Source organism: Cryptomeria japonica, chromosome 5 (assembly GCF_030272615.1).
Source record: "Cryptomeria japonica chromosome 5, Sugi_1.0, whole genome shotgun sequence".
In the NCBI taxonomy this organism is placed as follows: Eukaryota; Viridiplantae; Streptophyta; class Pinopsida; order Cupressales; family Cupressaceae; genus Cryptomeria; species Cryptomeria japonica.
The window spans coordinates 130,317,040-130,342,303 of NC_081409.1; the positions used below are offsets into that span (position 1 = coordinate 130,317,040).

General features: G+C 38.1%; 1 protein-coding gene across 6 annotated transcripts in view; it reads right to left on the reverse strand.

The window, feature by feature from the left end:
* The window catches only part of LOC131076618 (inositol hexakisphosphate and diphosphoinositol-pentakisphosphate kinase VIP2), a 311,202-nt gene that overhangs the window by 129,282 nt on the left and 156,656 nt on the right, over positions 1 to 25,264 (reverse strand). For all 6 annotated transcript variants that reach the window (XM_058013892.2, XM_058013893.2, XM_058013895.2 and 3 more), the window contains exons 11-14: positions 1,345 to 1,430; positions 968 to 1,174; positions 756 to 855; positions 551 to 621 (exon numbers count right to left, since the gene is read on the reverse strand). In XM_058013892.2, the coding sequence (XP_057869875.1) occupies positions 551 to 621; positions 756 to 855; positions 968 to 1,174; positions 1,345 to 1,430 (464 nt within the window). The remainder of the gene's footprint in view (positions 1 to 550; positions 622 to 755; positions 856 to 967; positions 1,175 to 1,344; positions 1,431 to 25,264) is intronic.

Below are 25,264 nucleotides of genomic sequence, written 5' to 3' on the forward strand. Positions count from 1 at the left end.
GTTCAACGACAATAAAACTTGTAAGACAAATTTTGCCACAGCTAAAACTATCGCTAAACCCTAGTCTTCCAACTTGCACAGATCAAAACTTTTTTACATACAAAATCAAAACAAGGTGCTGTTTTTATTTTATTTTTTTAAATTACATAATTTTTCCAAAGGATCCAAATATGTAAAAGCATCACACTTTCAATAAATCTCTTCAGCTGTTTTTGACCCTGGAAGAAAATTGCACTTCCATGCTCCCAGCAGTCCAACTGTATTTGTATGTTTGTCCGATAATTTTGAGATCAACTGGGTACGTCCTCTTTGCATTCTCAAAATGCCCCAAAGTTCCTAACAACCACCTAAGGCAGTGAACACCTAATGAAACACTAAAAATATGGACTGTATCACTGACAAAAGATAAAAGCAAGCTAAAGACTGCACAAAATTGACCATTCACAGTGTTTTAGAATATTAATTTGTGCTTTGTGTATATAAATTTCCAGGGTAAGTTTCAGCAATGTGAAAACAGCACAAGAATTCTTTATGTAGCTCTCATTCATACCTTGCACGTGGAACCAGCATCCGTGTTGCATCTAAAAGATCCTGCAACTGCACAGCACTCTTAAGCTTTGTCTGCAGTAAATAGGATAGCAAAAGTGTTGCTTAATGTTTCCAAAAAACAGCTGCAAAAGATAAATTAAATGTTGTGCATATGCAACATGGCAAATTAAATTGGTGCCAGGTTCGAACAGAAAAGTGTCCATTACCTCTGCACGAGGCTTTCCACCATTGTATTTGAGCATCAAATTTAAAAGCTTCTCTTGAGTGACTTTTAGCTTCACCTTTTGCTTAGGTGTACGATCACCACTGAAAAAATAATAAGTACTTTTCAGCAAACCAAAAAGCAACATAATATAAATAGGTCCTTGCAATACTTCCTTGGTTACAAAATGAAATTATGAGTGCGAGACCATCTTACTGGCGCATAACAGCAATAACACAACGTAATTCTTCAGATTGCCCAAAAGTGCCAATAATGGCAGAACTGCCTTGTCGAGTTAACCCAGAAGGCTGAGTTGGTTCTGTGGCCTTCCAAGGAAGTGATGGAGGAATTGTCGAAGAAAGATGAGGTGCTTTAGCCTCTAAGAACATCTTGCGTAAGACGCATGCAGCATCATCATAATATCTATATGATAAAGATGTTAGCAACATGCAAGATCAGAGAAGGAAAGACAAAAACTCTTATTAGATAATATTTACAATCTTAAGATACACATAAAGGGTGTTTTGCATAAAAAGAACAGCATGATAGTCTGTGTAATGAAGCCCATCAGAGATAAATTGAAAAACATTTACTTGTAAGAATTCTTTACAAAGCTCCAACCATTCACATCACAGACATAAGATCTTCCCTGAGAACGCAAAAGATCAAATCCACACACCTGAGATATTGGAACAAAAGGATTAGTGTCTTAATTCATATAACAAGATGAACAAAACAATTCTCTTTAAAAAAGAATAGTATTTGTAGGCACCAAATTTGTAATGCATATGCATTCCCTATGCTTTAAGCACATTAATAATTTACTGCTTAACAAGTTTGTTTCTAGGTGGAGAGGATTCTACCGAACATTGTTGTGTTTAGAGTAAAGAGCATGTTAGCCTAGGCCAGCAATTTCTTTAGTAGCATATCTTTGCCAATTGACAAATTTTCAAATTGGGACCTTCATTTTTTGACAACCAAATAATTTGTAACAAGGCCCAAATTGCCAAGATTTTACCAAAAATCAGTTCAATGGTTGTAAAATAGACTCTCAAGTGTTTATCAATTGGATACATTTGATGGTTTTCACCACAGTAATCTATGTAAGATCCACAGCTATTTGCCCATCATTTATGAAACACATTTGAATTACACATAAATTCACCACCATTATTAACAACCCATAATACATATGGGGCCATATGTGCCATTACCATTAAAATTCATCAGATTATTGGAGCCTTATTTGCAATGAAATCTCCCACCATGCTATAGATTTTGGTCCTATTCACCATTACCATTAAAAATTTAAAAGTAAGCATTGGTTTTTGGGCCATATTCACCATGAAATCACTACCCATGCTTTGGAGCCTAGTCCTATTGCCCCATATTCACATCCATCAATTTAGAATTTGGCAGGAATTGACATAATTAAATTCATATAAATACCATATATACTCTCCAATAATAACTTTACATGCTTACTGTTTTCAGCATCCTTTCTATGATTTCTTCTTTGCCTAATGCTCTCTTGCTAGCTGTAATTCTATTTTAATATTTAATAGTCTATTATGAAATATAACATGTTGATCATGGATTTAATTTGATCATCATAATTCTTTGGTGGTCATTGTTGCAGGCTAAAGAGTAGAACTAACTTGAAGATTCTTGACTATCTAACCAACACAAGATTGCAACCAAATCACATTACAAACATTAGTGAGTATTTGACAAGAAAGTCATTATTTTCTATTGCTCTACAATTCCTTCAATTTGTTTAGAGACAATATTGAATCTTTTAAGCCATTAATGCTGACCTAAAACTTTTGTAAAACAAATAAATTCATGATATTTTTGGGGTTTTTTAATAATAATTTATATTTACTTGGGTTCATGCATTAACAAATTTAATTACTAAGTTGCCAAATCGGGTATAAGTATGGTACGGGTAGGGGAGTACAGAATGCTGATATGGCATGAAAAATTTAGAGGGCTGGGTACCTTTGGGTGCATCCATACAAAAAAATATAAAAAATTATATATATAGTATAATTGAACATATACAAAATAAATTAAAAATAAACATATTAATATTTAAAATTTAAAAGCTTAATTATTCAACTATTTTAAATTATAAATGTTCAAAACTATGATTTCATATACAATTTAATATTTAATATATTACAAATATAAATTAAACTTCATATATATTATATACTATATAACAACTAATAATACAATAGTAATAATTAATTATTACTACCTAAGTATTGTTACATTCACAATATTAATAAATATTGTTGAACATTCTGAATATTTAATCCATTTCAATAGTAAGCAACTCGCCTGCTTTTCGAATGAGATTGAATAGAGGCACGAAACAATTTATCCATCTCCCAAACATTCCAAATGAACAACACAATTTATGCAAATAAGAAACTGACCATTCTAGCATACAAGCAATCTGTTTAAGAAATGTTGATGGCATTGAAGGCAAAAAATTCGGTTAGATTTCATTCAGGATATTACAGTGGTCTTAGAGCTTTGAACATGCCAACCTGTCAGATTAGGAGTTGCAGTAGATGGTCAATCAGGCAAAGATGAAGTCCTTTGAAGAAATTTTTTGGGAATGTCTGATTAAAATGCAGTAAAGTGTTCAAAATTATGGTAAAAACTTAACAAAATTGTTGGAGCATCCTGAGTTGTCAGCATAGTTACCAAGAGACCCGTCTCCTACCCCTAGAGACACATACCGGAGATGGAAACACATCTCCGGTACCGATGATGTCTCCCGAAACTTCTTGATGCATAGGGTGCTTTTGGCTGCCGTCTCCTCTCATCTCTAAAGTCTCCCAACAAAAAATTGATGTCTCCTACTAGAAAATTTAGGGCAAAATGCAATAAAAAGGCAAAAAAAAAACGCAAATAAATAAGATAAGCTTGCAGCAAAGCAAAGTTGTAGGGAAGTGACTAATAAGAAAACCGTTTCACAGGAAGACAAAAATCCATGAGAAGTTATAGTGATTGGATCTATTGACAGTGTAGACTTTTTGAGGGGACTGAATTCTTATCATTGTAATAGTCTAAGAGAAATTGCCTTCGCTATTTAGCTGACAATATTGAGTGTGCTCAACATCTATATTACCTTACTCTGACCAAACAAATTAGATTGGCTATGGTATCAGCAGTATAAGCAATTTTAATTTCAATTTTTGTTAATGTTAAACTTTACCACTGTTCTTGTTTTCAAAGTTCTCTGTCATGATATCTTTTGAAAATTATTAAATTATATTTAAAAAAAAAATTGGCATCTGTCTCCTATTTTTGAAAATTAGTTGTACCAGTCCCCATAACAGTCTTCGGAGTCACCAAGTACCCCCGTCTCCTGGTAACCTTGGTTTTCAGTTATAAGGACGCAAGAAACAAACAAAAAGAATTCTTCAAATGTAAGAAATCAAGCAGTCAACAGAAATGAACTCATAAGACAAAACATTTGCTATTCATGCAAAAGGAATTGGGAGCCTAATCACCAATGCACGAATACCAATAAATTTCTACCATCATTTCAGGAAGCTTGCAGAGAAATACAGTAAGACGAAAATATTTTTGATTCTGAGGATAAAAATGATTCTTCATATGTTACTTCTATTACAAATGAGTTCATAGATGAGATTATAGAATCAAATTTTGCTAAGTCAGCGAAGGAAGTTTGGAGAAACAAAGAACAGTCAGAACAACAAGTTGGTGACTAATCAGACTTTCATGATGTCTCCATTACAGCTAATGAAACACTTTCCTCTAAACTAGCCATGAACAAGGAGCCAAGAAAGCTAACGCATAGTGTTGAACATGTGGAGAGGACTCTATTGTAGTATGACCAGTGGATGGAGAAAGCTAAGCATGACAAGATGATAGTTGATCAAGCAAGAGAGAACTTGCAGCGAAGGCATGGACACATGGGTTCACAAGATAGACAAGAGATAAGTTTTTCAGATTGAGTTATGTCATTCCGATATTGCATTGGGAGTCCAACGAATGCACTCACATGATCAACACAATCAGAAATTTCAACAGATTTGAAGGCTTTGGCAAACGATGCACCAAAGGTAGCAAGTGTGAAGAGATTGGGTGTTGGATGTCAAGAGGTTGCATGGGCAACCTACTCTTATGAATCTTTCAAATTTTCTTCCCTAGAGGACATGTTGACTCATGAGGTTGGCATTCGTATATCAATCTCACCAGAACAAGACCTCAAAGATGACAAAGAAGGTATACTTAATTCTCTTTCTGGTTCATGGTGTAGATTTTAAGCCTTAGGTATGTGTTGACGTGTATTTTGTACACTGCCTAACACAGAATAAAAAACCCAAGGGTACCTTATCCTCTCTTGAATAAAGCCTCTGATTGCTGAAGATGTCGCGAAGAAGGATCAATCAGGGTGACTCCAAGGTTCTGTAATGTAGGGTCTCTACGTGTGGATAAGCACCAGTGGTCGTTGTGAATGCTGTTTCATCAAGGGGCCTTACGTTTCCGTACAGGAACAAGATTTCCTAAAACTAACAAGTTCTCAAAAATATCAAAAGGTAGAGTTTGCGAGGGATGAATTCTAATCTAATCCTAAGAGTGATTCAATGTAGGCTAGCTTTGGTAGGATTCGACCAATTTCAGTATTGCCAAGGAATTACAACTCTACTGAGATTGATGCGATCTTCTAAGGTGATTATTGATTTTCAAATCATCAAGAATCATAGACACTACCATGAAGGTACATATCAATAGTTCAATGATGATTGAAGGTTTAAGTAATCCAAATATCTCCAGTTGACCACACAAGGCGTTCTTACAATCAGCAAGAAGCTAGTGGTTTGGAACGTGAATCTCACCAAAGATCAAGCTCAACACTTAGTCCTTCAAATTTAAATACTACTTCGACCAAGAATGATTCAAGAAAGTAAGCAACCATGAAAGTAGCCACAAGAATTGCAATAAAACACCATAACTTCAATATTTTATTGATCTCAAAGCCAAAAATAGACAACAATTGCTCAAAATTCTCTCTTCAAAACTCAATCTTGCTACAAGATAACTTTCTTCTCTCCAAAAGCTCTAATTCTATTCTGCTATTCTCTATCTATATTCTAATTTTTAATTCCAAAATGAAAATGAATGAGGGTATATATAGCATCCTCAATTACAATGAACGGCCCAGATCAAAAGAAGATCAATGGCTGAGATTTTGACACCTAAACCCTAATTAGGGTTTTATTACAAAAAGTTCCCCTTTTATTGAACAATATTAAATGCATAGCCAAATATTTAATTGGCACAAAAATCTAGGAAACATAGACCAATGATAATTAAGGTGCCACATCATCTATAACAACCTCTCTTCTAGAACCTTGTTCCCTTTCCAATGCTCCTTCTTAGCATATGCAGTGAATCTAGACACAATTCCTTCGATCTCAGCAATAGGAATCTCTGGAAGATTCCTCATTCGTTCCTCCAAGTGGATGACCTGATCGAAAGCCTTGAGAAGAGCTGCATCCCATCCAGGCTCGAGTTCCTTGATTTTCTCAATCAGGAGCATAGTAGCGAACATTTGATCTCTTTGCTCATCTGTGATAACATTCTCATCTTTGCAAAAGATGACCTTGACCTTCTCCTCCAACTCTTGAAGATTCACATCTGTCTCATCCTCAATCCTTCTACCAAGAATAGAACATAACACCTCAAACACCTTGTCCTGGATTGGATGGATGACCTCCTCAACTTGATTGCATTTGGTACTGATGTCTTCGAAAAGAACTTCCTTCATCTAGAGTAGAGTTGACCAGTGGATGCTCCCGCCTTTGGGGTCGCCATCTTGACACCTACACAACATTTCATAATGAGTAATATATTTTGCAATTTAAACATATAGAGTAGAAAGGAGATTCAAAGATTTCAATTAGGAAACTTCATGATAAATCTTTGAATTATCATTTCCTAAAATAGACTACGTAATTTGAAATTAAAAATTTCAACATTTGAACAAGGGAGATCTAGCCATACCTCTTCTTGAGAACTAACTCTAAAAAACGATGCAAAATAAGGAAATTCGCTAGGAAAAAGGTAGATCGAAGTCTTTTAGCAAAATGCGCTTCCTTTATCAACTTCACCACCTTTAGTCTTCAACGCCTTGAGGAAAATTCGCTCCACCTCTAACCTTCAATAAAATTCGCTCCTCTTAAATAAAACTTCGCACTCCTTCTTGTTCTTCCAAATCGCACTTTGAATGAATGGATAAATGATGGATTAACATCGCTCAAAATACCTCTCTTATATAGGCGCTCACCACCTCAATTTCCCATAGGCCGACTTGGAAAATAGGCCAGAAATAAATAAAAATTAAATAAAAGAAGAGGCCGACTTTGCAAAAAAACATTAAAAAGATACCTTAAGCGCTCCATTTTTGAATTTAATTTAATAATAATTAATTTTAAATGCCTTTATAATTAAAAATTTCAATTTTTTAAAGGCTTAAATTAATTATTAAATATCAACGCACCTTTATTAAATGCCAACTTAATTAGAATATTCCAAGGTTTTAGCGAATTTGGCATTTAATATGAGTTTTTCAAGGTACGTGCTCAAGCATGGGAAAATAGTAGACATGAATAACATCGCTCTGGTCCCTTGGAGAGGGACAGGAGCGCCCATACATTTTAGACCTCGCATTTCTAGTTTTTTTATGTTCAACATCCCATCCTTGACGTTCAAAATGGCACTCTTGCTTGGAATTTTGAGTTTAATTCATGTGACCTTTGGAAGGAGCTTGCTTTAAAACATTTTCGCCCTGGTCCCTTGGTGAGGGACAGGAGCGATCCCACCTTTTGTCCTTGGACTTCATTTTCCAAATTACCAATTCATGATGTGAGGTAGGCAATGATCATTATTGCTCGTTCTATGCATGCTTAACTTGTTTCTCCAAGGCAACATAGACTCTCCAAAGATATTCGCCCTGGTCCTCCAGTGAAGGACAGGAGCGATTTTGTTCTTGAGCCTAGGATTGTTGATTTTTTGGGGTCAATTCCCTGTTCATCGTCCTTCGAAAGACATTTCCCATCTTGTATCACCTTGCCTTGACGTGGTCTTGGAAGGAAAATGGTTGATTCTATAGAAATCGCCCTGGTCCTTCAGTGAAGGACAAGAGCGATTTTTAGTCCATAGCATAAATTCTTAACCATATCAATATCTAATTACCTCCAAGGCGTAAAACATCATCCCTTATTCCATCTTGAGTCTTTGAAACGAAAGTAGCATTCCAAAATGTTAGGCTTTTAGGCAAATTTGAAGATTTCGCTCTGGTCCCTTGGTGAGGGACAGGAGCGCCTTAGCCAATTTTCATTAAGTTTTGTGGTCCTTGCAACTTCATTCTTCCTTGAAGCCCTTTAAATATCATCGCCATCTTGTGCCTTGGCCTCGATTCGTCCAAATTTGGAGGGGAAGACTAGATAATGTGCTTTTCGCCCTAGTCCCTTGGAGAGGGACAGGAGCGCCTTGGCCATTATGAGCTCACTTGTATTTTGCTAACTTTCAAATTATCTTCAATGGAGTGATTACGCCTTCTTTCCTTCATCTCAAACTTGAAACTCGCTTTACCTTTGCCAAGAATTTGTCTCTTGAGAAAATCGCTCTGGTCCCTTGGAGAGGGACAGGAGCTTCCTTTGAAAATCGCTCTGGTCCCTTGGAGAGGGACAGGAGCACCTATTGCAACTTGGGTTGATTTTCTCCTTTGTAGGCCACTCAAGTTATATTCAACGAATAATACATACTTCTCTTGACCTCCTCAAATCGCAAAATCACTTAAATCTTATGAGGACAATGCAAATTAGGAACTCAAGCTCCGGTCCTTCAGTGAGGGACAGGAGCGCCTTTTGTCCTCAAGGCCAAATCATTACAATTTTCATCTCAAATTTCCTTTGCTGGGAAAGATACCATCCTTTTACAAGCTATGAACAAGAGCCCAAGTCTAGGAAAGGTCCCAGAAGGTGTGTGTGGAGAAAATCGCTCTGGTCCCTTGGAGAGGGACAGGAGCGAACTTGTCTTTTAGACAAAGAGTTCAACCCTTCACTGCTTTTTGACTAAGTCTGGATATTCAATTACGCTCACTTCATCCTTCCTTGTGCCTTCGACGCTCAATTTTGACGAATCAAAGCCAAGAATGACCCTGATAAGCCATTTCGCCTTGGTCCTTCAGTGAAGGACAGGAGCGATTTTGTCTTAATCATTCAAAATCATCATCTTCGAGTCTTCAAAATCTTCAAAATCTTCAATTTACGTCCAATTATATCCCCTGGCGACCCTGCATAAAACCATTAAAACAAGTCAGTAACCAAGATGCACCAAATATCAATTTCGCCTTGGTCCCTGGGAGAGGGACAGGGGTGATTTCTCCTTTTCAAGCTAAAATATCCACGGTTTAAATCTTCAAATCACTTCATCATGCAGAGTTAGGTCATCTTTAAGGCCAGGGTCAGTCATCTTGCTTCCAAAAATTTGGTCAAAATTTACCCAAACAAAAATGCACAATTCCATCATTAAAATGCTAACATTTAGACAAAATTTGAATTTGCCCTCAAAATCCTGACTGGACCTAAGACAACCCTAACTTCAGTAATCAATCTTCAGGAGGATGCGTAATAACCTTCAAAATTTGACTAGACTCGGTTTGAAAATATCCAATAGAAACCCCTAAGGCTTAACCCTAGTCCAGACAACTCACTCACTTAATCAAAACCCTAAAAGCAGAGAGAAGAACAGGCAAAACAAAAGCAAAAAGAGGGGGTCCCCATTTGTATGGGGCGATGTGTGAAATGGTCACAACAGTGTGTTAATCAGATCTAGATAATTAATTATGCCCTAGTTTGTAATCAGATTTGCAGTATTTTATTAGACCAACATAAATTAAATATGCCCTAGATTGTAATCAGATTTGCAGTATTTAATAAGCCAACATAAATCAGAAATAAAACAGTAGACAACAAGCATACCCTGGGAAAACCTCTAATGAGGAAAAACCCAGCATGAAAGACCCACAGGTCAGATTATATATTCTCCTCTTAAAATGCACAATTACAATACTTAGCTCTTCTATCAGATCTGATCTATTTGTGTAGCAGATCTGCTCTTTCTATGTCCTTCAAGTTGCACAACACCACCTAGGTCATCTTGCACAAATTCGCATAAGTCTGGATAAATTCACCTTCTTCCTTATTAATTCGCACTTGATGAGCAGAGCTGTTTTCTCATTCGCATATGTGAAAAATGAAATGAATGTATGTTGACTTGATGTGTATTTTGCATAGCGTGGTATAGGATTGAGCATAGGAATGGGTCACATTACCCTAGGATAGGACCCGGTCCTAAAGGGGGTTCGGATGTTGCCTTAAGGCAATCCGAACCCATATAACCCTAGTTACAATCAACACATGGTATGATGAATTCGGATTTTCAGATTTAGTATGGTGTCACAAATGAGTTTTCAGTTGCATGACCACATCAGCATCGATGATATCTATGTAATTAAGTTTTGTGATTCTAATATTGTGTTGGAGTTCAGCAATTTCTTGCTCAAAACAAATAGGATTTTCAACAAGGAGTATTGATAGCTTTGTTGGAGTGAGCAACAAAGATGACAATGGTTAAGAATTTGGATGTTGTGGCTATATGCACACATGATGAGGTTGCAGGGGCAGCCTATCCTTATGAATTTTCCCAATTTTGTTCCATGGATGATGTGTTGAATCATGGAATCAGCATATGTAAGAGAGATTTGAGTGCATGAGACTGTCTCCTCAACATTTGGAATTCGATTACTGATGAGATATATGCAGAGAATGATTTCCAAACTTGGGATCCAGGGATTTGCATGATTGATGGAGTACTTAACAAAATAACGCAAATGGATAGTGTTGCAAATTTCAGTTATATCAGTGTGGCGCAAATGGATTATTGGTATAGTATTCGTGATATTGATCTAGGATCCTAGTATTTTGTTTTGCCATACAGGTGCAGATGGCAGTTCGTTTGGTAAACAGGTGCCGATTGCTTAAGGGCAAGCAATCTCTGGGCTGGAGGACTTGTAATGTCCCCTTTTGGACAAGTTGGCGAAATTCAACATTCATTGATTAGTATAGGCTAAAGTGGATCAAAAAGGTATTTAATTAAATAATATGATTATGCTAAGTTACTGGGTTTGGCAGCTGGAGCCCGGATGCTGGTCCGGATTTGTGTCGGGTCCAGAATCGCATCGGGTCCAAATTCGGGTTCACTACGGCAGCAAAGTAGAAAGCACCCAGGTCGACTAAACAACTGACTAGCAAAATGATGGCCAATTAAAAAGTTTCATCGAGAGGTATGAGAATAGCTATTGAGCTCTTTGGGGCATTATTATGAAACCAATTCCGAATGAATGTCATCATTAAAGAGGAATAACGACAAAATACTAGGACACTCTAGTTACGGCGAAGTCATTCTTACCTACTAAGAAAAGGCTTTGGAAAATTCTAAATTAACAATCCATGATTTTGTGCAAGGCCATAAAGAAATTTGCGTCGAACATTTGGTAGCTTTCGTTGGGTTTTGGTTGAACTTTTCACATTTTTCTCGGATTTTGAAGACGTCTTGATAGGATGCCTTGCCACTCATAGCGTTTGTGGGTGGTTGCAACGAGAGAGGACACTGTTGACAATTAAATGCCAGAGGGTGGTTGCAACGAGAGAGGACACTGTTGACAATTAAATGCCAGAGGTTTTTATTATTATTTATTAAGTAACAAATTTAAATTTAAATTTTCTAGTGTATCTTTCTTATAATATTATCAAATTTAACAATATTATTTTTTTTATACATTATAATTTAGTAAGTGTAAAACATTTATATTAATTTTAAATTTCATATAATATTATTTTATTTTAATAAATGATACATTTGACTATTTTATTTTGTAATATAATTTAATTATATATATACACTAACGAACCCAAACCCCTTTCAAATTTTTGCCAAACCTGCGAACCAAGTTCTCGAACCCGAACCTATGCGCGAACCCAAACTGGCAATTTAGAGATTAAGTAAAATGTTATATTAAATAAAATTACACTAGAAAATTAAGATTAATTAAAATCAATTAATCACAATAACTGTACAGGAACTACAAAATGATATTATAAAAGAAAGGTTTTCGAGAGGAGAGGAGAGGAGAAATTATTTTTATCAAAGAACATTGGAGAGCTTCGCTTTCAAGAACTTGTGGATGGAAACCCTCGAGATTTTGGATATTGGAAATTGGACAAAACCCTGATTTCTAGTTGGAGATACCAACTAGGTATTTCACATTTAATCTACAGGAAGTTTGAAATAATGAATGTTAATTATTATTCATTGAGAAGGGTTTATTTTCAAAATAAAATATTATTTCTTGAATAAAGGAGATTATAGAAGTAATACTATCATTTTCAAAATTAATACATTTTATTGCTAGAGCCTAGAACAATAAGTTTATTTGGAATGCATAAATTATTATTATTTTTAGAATATAAGTTACTTTGGCTGGAAAATATTTAAATATTGTTGGAGAATAAAGGAAGGTCAAGGTATCCTTAAGATAAATACTAATTTCCTAGGCATGCGAAAATTGGAGGTGTTGGTAGAGACAATTTGGAGAATGTGCTTTTCATCTAGTCTATGTATAAGAGGCAGCAGACTAATAATTGTTTGATGCTCTTGTTGTTCTTCTTGCACTGAAGAGAGGATGTTCTCTTGGATGGCAAAAGGTCATTTGCGAATCTGATTCACAAGTTGTTATGGATATGTTGAATAGGCAAAGAGTTGACCATGTTGATTGGCATTTGCCAATTGAGGGTAGACAGATTCTTAGTTAAGGGAGTCTTTGGAGTCGATTTCTTTTTGCTAGGTTCCTCGGGAGTGAAATAAGGCAGCAGACTATTTGGCTAAATGGGCTTTTGAGCAGTTGGATGGTCGGAATGTGGGAGAGTAGGGCCAATTGCCCCCACCAAAGTATGCTCAATTTCTTCAAAAGATTGTTATGGAGGATATGGGTTAGTTGTGGCCCATTGTTGTTGGTGCATGTCTTGCTCTCCTTTCTAGGCTTGTTGGCCCCCTGATTTCTAATTCTCTTGCTGACTTAATAAATTTTTACCCCTTTTTTCAAAGATAAAAAAGCATGGTCATGGTAAATAAAATTACATTGGCTACATTTGTGGTTCCCTACATTTTATATAGTGACATGAGAAATATTCGAAAATATGTGGACACATCCAGATAAATATATTAGAAGTTGAGATTCTTTGGATGGGAGAAATTAATATTTGTCGGAGGAATTAATTTAATATTTACAGCTTCTCTAGACTATGGGGTGGAATTTAGATCTCTTATTATTATCGGTCTTGAATGATTGATATATTCCATTCTTCTATTGGTTGCGACTTCTAGAGTTTGCATGAGGTTTTCATTGAGGCGGAACTATTATCTTTGTTATTGGTGTGAAGGCACAAATAATGGTGTGATCGGACCTTAGTCTAGGCGCATAACAAAAGAATGAAACCATGCAGATTTTCACTTCCATATTGGATCGAAAGGTAATATTTCATTGCCGGAATGAGTTGTTGAATTGGAGTCACATGGGGATTCTAGTTGAAAACTATTTATCAAAAAGTATGGGATTTATATCAAAGAAGCATTAATCGTTCGGGGAATTAATCGGCAGCAAACCAAAAGTATAAGATTTTTTGAAAAAATCGGAAAAAATGGGGAAAAAATCAGATTTATAAAAAAAAAAACGTAAAATTTTGAAGAAATATAGTCAAAAACTATATTTTTTAATATTGAAGGGCATTTCCATAACAGAGAGACATTGTAAAAAAACAAAATAGAGACTTCAAGACATGAATTGTAGAAAATAGATTTTTGTTGTTTATATTCATATCGCTAATTACATTGCACAAAACATATCTCTTTCTGATTGTGCTCAACTTCGGTGAAACCATGTTTGCCTCATACGGTAAATGATTAAATGCAGAAAGTAAATGCACAGAACATAATTGAAATATATTAAAGAACCAGTTTTTGTATTAATTCAACAGTCCATGTACATCAAGTGCTTATAACATTACACGACTATCATGATGATACTAAGAAGGAACGGTATGCAATATATAATACCCAAAGGGGTGCAACCAACTGTCGCGTCCAACTCCCTTCGGGACGACTAACTAACTAACTGTCATAACTCATTACCGACGACAACATAAACATAATATAATGATTATTCCCGGCAACATCATCCCCCCCAAGAAAAGAAGTTGTCTCCGGACGACTTAATACAAAATAGAGATGACATTAAACAGAACCAAGGTAGACAACTGCAGAAACGGCTGACGCCAGTTGAGCCCGGAACTTATACACCTGCTGCCTCCTCGCCTGAAAACCCTTTTCTGCTACCATCTGATGCTCAAGGGCGGATTTCTCCATTAGTGCTTCCTTTGACATCACAGTCCTCCTGTGCCTAAACCAAACTTGTCTGCAAAACACGCTTTTCAATCTCATCCTCCACCAACTGCTACGCAAATGATACTGTCTCCCTGGCCAATTTGTCCTCGATAACCACCCGTGCTCCCTCTCGGCATCCAACTCCTGGGTACGTTGAGCTAAGTCTCACGCTACTACTGCCCCCAACCTGGTGGTCAGCTCCTCCCGAGCCCTTTGTGCATCCACCAAGGCAACCTCACGTCCAGCCGAGACATACTCTGAGTTCCTCAAAGCGTACCATTCATGCCTGGAAGTGGCCACAACCTTCTGGCACAAAGGCTAGGAGACACCTCAAATCCTCCATCACACTCCCCAAAGGCTGATAACTGAACTGAATAACTCTCTAGTGCCGTATGACTTCGCGTGCCTACAATGCCTTCCCTCAGACTCTGTTTGTTCGCAACCTCCAAATCTATCTCCATCTACGGCTTATGGCTTCCCGCCAATGCTAAGCTTCAGTTTTCTTTCTCACAGTACGAGACAACCCAACACTTACCGTGACTTCTCTGATGCCTTCGCCCAACTCAAAAAGTGTATTGTAGCTCAAAAATAAACTGGGGGTCTGGGGTAGCGCCCCAGCAGGGTCGAGGGGCAACGCCCCTACGGGGTCTGGCGCGGCACATCATTTCTGTGATATTTTAAGATGCCAAAACCCTTCTTCTCCACTCTAATATTTTCAGTGTCCGGGCTCCAAACGTCATCGAATGATTTTAAATCTGGTTGTTTTTTTTTGTTTTTTTTCCACTATAATGTCCCCGATGGCACCTTCCACTGCAATATCCCCGATGGCACCCCTGCCATACAACCTCTCCGTATGGTCAACAACAACACTGACACCTCCAATCGTACGGCCACCTTCCCGTGCGGTCAACACCCCTCCACCGTACGGATCACCCCATACAGAATACACGACCAACCGTCTACCTTACACACCGTACGGGCCTCCTTCTACATGTCAAACGCTTAACTACCTCCTGGATGGCTGTGTATGGCTGCCTATGCCTTCCGTGTGCCTGCCCTATGCTTGCGTGGGCGCTGCATAGTTGGGCATTGTGTGTGCATTTTATGTTTGCGTTTGGGCGGGGCTGTTGTGTGTGCGTGTGTTTTATGTTTGCGTTTGGGCCGCTGCGTGTTTTATTGCTTGCGGCAGCGGTGGTATGCACCACACGGTGGTCCCACCCTCGGTGTCGCCACTGCACGGTGGTTTCCATCGTCGGTCTTTTCTTTTTTACTTTTTTCTTTTTTCTTTTTTTTTTCTTTTTTTTTTTTTTTGTCGTGCAGATCGTACAGGGTTTTTATTTTTTATTTTATTTTTTAATTCGGCTCGGGTTTCGTCCCTCTAGGATCGCCCTTTCTCGGTTTGCCTCGCCTGAGAGTCTCCCGCTTTGGTCCCGTGCCTCTTGAGTCGCCTACCCGGCCTCTCAGGTCCCCTTCCATCCTATCGGGTGGCCCTCCGGACTCTCGGGTGTCCTTCCAGCCTCTCGGGTCCCCTGCGTGCTTCTCATGGTAGGGTTTCAATTTGGACCCGTTGGTGGCAAGTCTACTTTCAATAGCCATCCGAAGACCTAGAACCACAAATTCTATAGGGACCACAGTCTCCTTCCCGTACATAAGAAGAAGAAGAATAATAAAGATTTTGAAGGCTACGGCCTTTCCACACAGGGTTCCAATCGTTGTCGACACAAATGATCTTGGAATTATCTACGTCACCCAGGTTTGGGGCGTCCCCCTTCAAATATTCTCTATATTCTGGCATGTACACCTCCTCTGTTACTTGCGCTAGTTCCTCTACTTCGAGCCTGTAGCTCTGGAACATTTCATAATCCTCCATCTGCCAGTGGAAGAGCCCGTTCAATGACCCTGTCTCATCCTCGGAGCACTCTCCTAGTTTGAGAATCCCTTCATCGTTGGGCTCCCTGTAGCCCCGTCCTTCGTTCCTCAGGTCGCCTTCTCCTTCACCCTTTGATTCCGAAGATGATGCCAGTTCCTCACTAACCAACTGTGTCTCGAGGTCTATGATAAACTTCCTTCCTCCATTCTCCATAGACAGAGTGTTCTTCTTCCAGTTGTGGGTGGCCTTGGCTGCCACCAGCCACCCTCTCCCTAAGATCGCATCATACCCTTTTTTCTTTAGTGGGATTACCACGAAGTCCAGTATGAAGGGTTGCACCCCGATGGTAACTTGTTGGCCCATCAGTGTCCCGATGGGTTTGATTCCATGTTGATCTGCTCCCAGCAAATTAAATGTAGATGGCCACAGCCTCAGCTTCCGCCAGGTTTCTTCTGGAAGAACATTCACTCCTGATCCACCATCGACGATGGTATCGGTTAGAACGGTGCCAAGGATACCCATCTCCACAATGGTCGGGTTCCTTCCAGTGTTAATTGCCAGCAGCATGGGGTCTATTGCAAACCCCTCAAGAACATCTGTGCAGTGGTTGGTATTGGTGCGTGGTTGGGAGAGATTATTCAGCAACGCCGTTCGTAATTGAGGCATCGTCTGGAGGAGGTCGTGTACCTTAGCAGGCACCTCCAGTTTTAATTTTAAAATTTGATTTAGTATAGCATCCTCCGCCTCCGGTCGGCTGGAAGTACTTGCCATACCCTTCGCCTTCGCCCTTTCTCGTATCTCTTTCTCAATTTCTTTCTGTGCTTCCCGTACCCTTCGCTTCTCCATCTTCGGGTCTGGGCACATTGCGTGTCTGGCTTGGGCGCGGGTTACAGCCAACACTTCCTCTTCTTTGGTTTCCTCGACATTGAGCAAGTTGACGCCGGACTTCGGGCAGGTGGTGTCTTTGTGGTCTCCCGGTCCACACCATTTGCACAAATATTGTGTGGCCTCTCCGTTCAGGCAGTCTTGGGCGAAGTGCCCCCACTGGTTGCACGCTCTGCATTGTACCATCGGTCGACCTTTGGAGTCGTATTGGATCCGGCTCCTTGTATTGTTATTGTTGTTTCGTCCTCCCCACCGGTTATCTCGGTAGCCTCCCGATGTTGCATTGTTGTTCGCCTGGGAGCTGCCGGTACCGCCCGATGTAGTTGGTTGTTCCTGCGTAAGCAATACTTGTTGGTTCCGTGTTTTCATGTTCTAGGGGCATTCCCTGGTGGGATGCCCCATCAACAGGCATCTATCACAATAGGCCTTCTTTTGGCAGGAGCCTTTCGTGTGGCCGTCCGTCTTACATTCCGTGCACCAAATCTCCCCTTCGTCGGTCTTGCTCGAACCTCCCTTCATAACCTTCAACTCTTTCATCATCCTCAGCATGTCCTTCTGCAGGGCTTGCACCTTTTTGCCAGACTCGCCATCGCTGCTGCTTCCCTCAAAAGAGTCATCATCCTCAGACGATCTATCCTTCTTCTTTTTCTTCTTGGATGTCTTGGTCTCGCTCTCGAGATCCATCGCTCTATTATATGCATCTTCGTACGAGGTTGGTGGAACAATTTTCATCTTCTTCCGGATGGAGTGTTTCAGTCCCTCCACGAACCATCTCTTTTTCAACCCATCCGCTGGTTGACTCTCCATTTTCCCCAACAGTTCCTTGAGCCGCCGAGTATAGTCTTGAACCATCTCATTCTTGTTCTGCTTTGTGCCATAGATTTCGGCGACTCTTTCATTGTCGTCTCTGAGGAGGCGAAACTCTATCCCGAACTCCTTCAAGTCGGGCCATGTGCCGACTTTGGTCTTATCCATATCTAAGTACCAGTCAATGGCCACTCCCCTTAAGGTTGCTGGAAATTGTGTTACCCATTCGTCCTGGTCGGTAACACCGTTCACTGACCATATGGTTTCGCAAGTGCGGCAATGGCGGACAAGATCTTCCTTTCCGTCGCCGTTGAACTTCGGCAGCTTCTGCTTACTTGCCATCCCACCGCTGGGTCTCGCTCCTCTGGTGCCTTGTGTGCTTGTACGTGGGATCCTCCGCCTCTGCCTCCTACACCTAACCCTCCACTCGTGGGTCCTCCGGAGAAGGTTGTTGACCCCGAACCGAACAAATTGCCTCCCATATGGTACCCTTGTGCTCCCTTGGCACCGTCGGTCGTACTGTCACCTTCGGTCGTCTCCCTCCGGTTGTCCTCCGAAATGGACAAGTTCTTTAGTAGGTCTCTGGTAGCGTCAATCAGGTTTAGATTTCGCCTTGTTTGTTCCACCAATTCTTCACGACTTCTTACCCTACGGTGGTATTCTGGCGAACTGTAGAGTTCTCCTTTGGCACCCTTCGTGACTCCTAGGTTCCCTTCGGGCCACCCTACGACAATGTAGAGAGTGTAATTCTCTCCATCTAGCTCTGCCTCCGCAACCTCCGTGACACCTCCTGGGGTCCCTTCGAGCAACCCCTCGGTCGGTCGTCCCTCGGCAAGCTGCCTTAGCCTACGCCTTCGTTCTATTTGTTGTCTGAGATTCAACACTCTTTGTGCCACTTCCCATTCGTCACTTTGTATCTTTTTATTTTTGTCCTTATTTAGTATATTTGGCATAAATCACTTCTGTACATAGCAAGCACACACCATGTACACAAAAAAAAAAAAAAAAAAATTATTTTGCCTTTTGGCCACAATTTATATCAACAGTGTGTCGGGGTTATTACAGGGTTCAATTTTCCCTTCGCCTCTTGCCATCACGCTCTGCGTCCCATGATGATTGTCCCGTTTGTGCGTCATCGGCCTCTAGGTTAATCTTACCGACGGGTAGGCCCATCGTGTCCGTACGCCATCCGCTCCTTCCTTTCCCGAGTATGTCTAGGCAACGACACCAAATGTTTGCCTCATACGGTAAACGATTAAATGCAAAAAGTAAATGCACAGAACATAATTGAAATATATTAAAGAACCAGTTTCTGTATTAATTCAACAGTCCATGTACATCAAGTGCTTATAAGATTACACAACTACCATGATGATACTAAGAAGGAACGGTATGCAATATATAATACCCAAAGGGGTGCGACCAACCGTCGCGTCCAACTGCCCTTCGGGATGACTAACTAACTGACTGTCGTAACTCATTATTACCGACGACAACATAAACATAATATAATGATTATTCCCGACAACAAACCATACATAAGAAAACAAAATAGAGACTTCAAGACATGAATTGTAAAAAATAGATTTTTGTTGTTTATATTCATATGGCTAGTTACATTGCACAAAACATATCCCTTTCTGATTGTGCTCAACTTCGGTGAAACCATAAAGGTATCAAGAAATATTATACAATATCAATATCTTAGAGTCTTATAGGTATCAAATGTATTTGGGTTTAGAAGCTCTTGGTTTGAAAGTTAAATGCACAAAGAAGCGGGCACATAATATAGATGAAAAGATAGAAAAAGCCACAGAAATTGCAAGAATGGTGATCATACTTTTGGGAAATGTGCTCAAAGATGGAGATATTATATTCAATATAAATGAGGTGTAAAATTGCTACATGTTATACATGGGTTATTGGGCGCAACCTAGTTTAATTGAAAGCTAAATATAATTTGATCCAAACTAAGCTTGCAAGGAGGAGGATTCAATAGAAAAAAAACTTAAATAATTGTAACAAATATTTGTTTAGTCATGATATGTCTATAGACCAGCTCCACCACATAGAGATAACAAACAAAGACATTGGATCTAAGAAAGGATGTAATCTCATTTGATTTTCAATGTTTATTTGTTTTAATAAATATAATTAATAAGATTTATTTTTAATAATTATAACAAAAATGCACATATATAATAAAACTATATATTTAAAATTGTATGTGAAGTTTGATAAAATTGCATGATTATAATTCATAAAATTTAAAAATTTAATTTAATATTAATCAATCATGAAATCAACTAAATTTAATCAAATATTTTTTACACATTTATTTTTAACAAATGTATAAAAATATTTATTTTAAAATAGCTTAAAAAACAATGCATATCAACACTATAAAAATTATGTATATAGGAAAATAAACTATTGATGTCTCCGTATATTCATTTATGCGATGGAATGAAAATGACATCACATTAAACAAATAATAAAAAGTATGGTTGGCTTCTAACGTGCAAACGTGGGTGGAATCTGTCGCACAAGTCGTGGGCTTCATATTAGGTTTAAATTTTGAAATTTCTTGGCCAATAATGTTAGCCTTAGATTTTTTTCCACTTTCTGAAACTCTTTCACGTCATTTTATGTTGTTTCTCGACTAGTGAGGGTTTTTTCTCTGTTTCACGATTTTATTTTCTGTTTTTCGTTGATTTTTAGGGTTTCGCATTTTCTGCGATTTTACCCGATCTTTTGCGACAATTTAAACACGATTTAAACTTGTAATAATCATTGAAAATCATTGACTCAAAATATGCAATTGTTTGAAAAAACTCGGGGGAAAAAATCGGCTTCTCAGGCGATTCCTGATTAATCGCGAGCAATTGCAATTTTTTCCAAACTTCTGCTTCTTTGATTTATATTACTCTATCGGCAATCTTCCAACAAATATTGTGTGGGATGCTTTGTCATTAAATTTGTGGTCTATATATTTTTTGCTAGAGTTGCCTCATTTGCTGGAAGTTGGTATTACCCTTTCCTGTAACAGTGGAATTAATTGCCCTTTTGATGAAGTATACAGGTCATGTAAATATCTCTATCAATCAAAGCTGTGGAGTTGAATGTCACCTTCAGAGCATTGTATCTCCATCCAATCGAGCCATGGGACTCATTAAGTTGTGAGTGCAGGTGTAAAGTTTGAGAGTTAGAATTATATCATCATTGTTTGCATTACTTCCACCAATCCATTTGGACCTGTAGTACAATCAAAGGTTTGAAGGACTGATGCAAACTCTCCAATCTGTTGATAAGAAGAAAACTTTTGGCATTCTACAATATCTTACAAGGAGTTTCAATACTAACATTTAAGGTTAACAAGAGTGTTATTGAACTTGGTATTTTGTAGCAGAATTAGAGATCAATGAAGTTTCTTTATTTGTTTCACATCAGCCATGTACTATGAACACATAAATGTTGCAAATAATGTTACTAGTTTCATTGCCTTCACTCTATACATTCAGTTTGTATGTTTGAGTCTTTTGAATGATATATCCATCTCCCAAACATTCAAAATGAACAACACAATATCCGCAAATAAGAAATTGATCATTTTAGCATACAAGCAAACTATTTGACAAATGTTGTGGAATTGAAGGCAAGGAATAAGGTTGGATTTCATAGTCTCATTCAAAAGCATTATCTATTCCGCCAAGAATGAATCTCCATTTCCAATATTAGAAACCTAGAAATCAGAGTGCAACATTGATCACTTTTGAAAGTATTAATCATTTTATTATAAGCTAAGTTACTAGTTCGGTTTCAAGATCGGGTTCGAGGATGCGAACCTGGTTCATGGGTTTGGGCAAATTTTTTTTTGCCTTTTGGGTTTGTGGGTTGGGTTCGTCCATATATATATACATATACATATACATACATACATACATACATACACATATATACATATACATATACATACATACATACATACTAAGTCACCGCATTCGCAGAATTTCATACATGAAATTCGAAATTTGGCGAATTTCAATAAAACATTAAAAATTCGTTTAAATTCAGCCCGAAATTCATACGAAGCAGAACTAGGGCTTTTAAAATCAAAATATATTATGTCGTCGCGAATCCAAAAATGGTTAAATGTATTCTCCTTACATTGTGCTAGAACAAGGTTTTTTTGCCCACAGACGTGAAAGGCGTCACGCAAGATCACATTGGGACTGAGACAGGCCCGACTTTCTTAATCCAAGCTGACAAGTGTAGGAGACTCTTTGGATCAAATGGTTTTTTTGTAGATCAGATGAAGGATGGGGGGAGACTAAGACTCGTGCCGACTCAATTCTTCCATGCTTGATCAGTTGCAACGAATCGCGGAAAGGAGATTACTCTTCAGTGGCGGGAGGAATGGGTGAAAACCATCGATTTGATGAAATATTGCTCTGGTCGTCCCACTGTGAAAAATTGCTTTCAAAGAGGAGTTTATCATATTTGTTAAACATATTTATTAATATATAAAGATAATGACTAAAGTATCGATATACTATAGTTCTAGTGAGCCCCCCCACCCCGAAGATAATGTATTAAAATTATGATAGATGTATTTTTAATTTAGTAATGTATAAAGATAATGTGTTATAAATTCATAATATATTTTTATTTCCAATAATTTTAATTTATATTGTAAAATATTTATATTAATTTTAAATTTAATATAATATTATAGATATATTACATATATTTATTGAAAATTTAAAAAAATTACATATGGCGAATTTAATTCGAATTTTATACATTTCGAATTTTTTCCTCATCGAACTTCATTCGAATTTCAAAGTTGTCGAACTTCGAATTCGAATTCGAACTTGGTGACTTAGCATACATACATACATATATATATATACACAGACATGTGTATGTACGTATATATATATATGTGTGTGTGTGTGTGTGTGTGTGTGTGTGTGTGTATAGGACACCCACTACAAATGTGGTGCTTTGGCTCCTTTCTGCCTTAGTAGTGATAGTGAACTGTTGTTATTTTCATGATTATATTCAGTGTCTCTTAGTTAAATCTCACACTGTATTTGTTAATCCTAGTCTCCCGAGATGAGCTTGTGGTCACTAGTTTATATAACAAAGGATAACAATCGACATATAGGATTCTTGTGATTTCAAATTTAGCTACATGAGTTTGAGAGTAAAAAGCATATCATTGCAATTGCATAGCGCTGAAAGCTCTGATGCTTTAATTGGTTGAAAGTTTTTCCATATTTTTTATTTTTATCATTAAGAAAATTCTACGAATTTTACCTCATTTAGTGCCTGGTTCGCACCCGAGTCCGAACAAGCTTCACCCCAGGGCCCTAGGTTCCCTGGGGTGAACCCTAGCCGGACTAGGCACGGACCCAACACGAACCAGGTTGACTAGGAATTTAATCCTAAGTCAGTATCGTGCCTTTGTCTAAAATCACCCCAAATCCTCCTAACACTTGGTGTTCAAGTGTGACTTGTAGCTTGCCTTATGCGAATACAATGCTACATCATGCAAACATGTGCACTAACTCCCGACTTCAAGCACTTCGACTCACATGACATAGACTTTCATTTCAATCGTCACAGACAATGTGGTCTTGTTGGTGCTTATGTCCATGACAAAATATATAATAAGTTGGCTTGACATTCCCACCATTGTGTTATTACAATGGCTGTCTTGGTAGGATTGATTGTTGGGTTGATATTTCATTAAAACTTCTTATTTAAATCTCACACTGTATTTGTTAATCCTAGTCTCTCAAGATGAGCTTGTGGTCACTTATTTATATAACAAAGTATTACAATCGAAATATAGGATTCTTGTGATTTCAAATTTAGCTACATGAGTTTGAGAGTAAAAAGCATATCATTGCAGTTGCATAGCACTGAAAGCTTTGATGCTTTAATTGGTTGAAAGTTTTTCCAGATTTTTTATTTTTTACATTAAGAAAATTCTACGAATTTTAACTCATTTAGTGTCTGGTTTGCACCCAGGTCCGGACAAGGTTCACCTCAGGGGCCCTGGGTTCCCTGGGGTGAACCCTGGCCGGGCCAGGCACAGACCCAACACGAACCGAGACCCACGCAGACTTGGTCCGTGTTAGGGGCCTCAAATAGGCGAACCCGACAACTTAGAATATATGCAACTCGTTGGCATCGTGTCTATCTCCCCCTTGCAATTGGGTGTTCGGTGTCTTTGTCTAAGCTAGGAATAATCTTGTGTGCTTGTTGTGTATTTCTTAAGCCAAATAGAATCATGGGTAGATGTTTTGTCTTTTGTTGATTGGGAATCCCAAGTTAGTATCGTGCCTTTGTCTAAAATCACCCCAAATCCTCCTAACACTTGATGTTCAAGTGTGATTTGTAGCTTGCCTTATGCGAATATAATGCTACATCATGCAAACATGTGCACTAACTCCCAACTTCAGGCACTTTGACTCACATGGCATAGACTTTCATTTCAATCATCATAGACAATGTGGTCTTGTTGGTGCTTATTTCCTTGACAAAATATATAATAAGTTGGCTTGACATTCCCACCATTGTGTTATTACTATGGCTATCTTGATAGGATTCATTGTTGGGCTGATATTTCATTAAACCTTCTTATTTAAATCAAACAATATCCCATAGAATATGCTAGGTGAGCCTTTGAATAATGCCCAAATATAAATAATGTGAAAATATAATAAAGGAATACTTCTATTAACCTTTGCAATATGCAAACTTCAAATAAATGCCAACAACATCTTATATGGATTTGAATAGGCAATCAAACCTGTAGGAGACTCAAGCAAATTTTAGTTTATTGATCAAATCTAACATATTCTCTAAATGTAAGAATAACTTTAGAAAATTGAAATTTATCTTCCACAAAGACCAAATCAATGACAAACCCAAACCCACGGACCCAAGAAAACAAAAAAATTTGCCCGTACCCACAAACCGCATTCTCATACCCAAACCTGTGCCCAAACCCGAACTGGTAACTTAGTTGTGCTCTTTGTTCTGGAACTTGTTGCCCTCTAACTGAAGCATCTAACAAATTCAGAAATTTCTCTTCTAGATATTTTGTGTTAGGTTTCTCTAAAGCCCTCTGTTCTTCTACAACTGAATTTGGAGTAGACCTATTTCTGCAATAATATAGTGGAAAAGAAGATTGTTCCCAACCTAACATATCACTGTTTTGTCAAATTGTACCCTCCAAGATGGCAGGATACACTACTCTGATAATACTATAATATGTCGCCTTGTTTTGCCTTTGTTTTCTTTTTGTTTTTTTGAAAAGTTTTTTGCAATAGATTTCGATTGACAAATGAACAGCAAATAACAGAAATATTTGCAGCAACCAACAA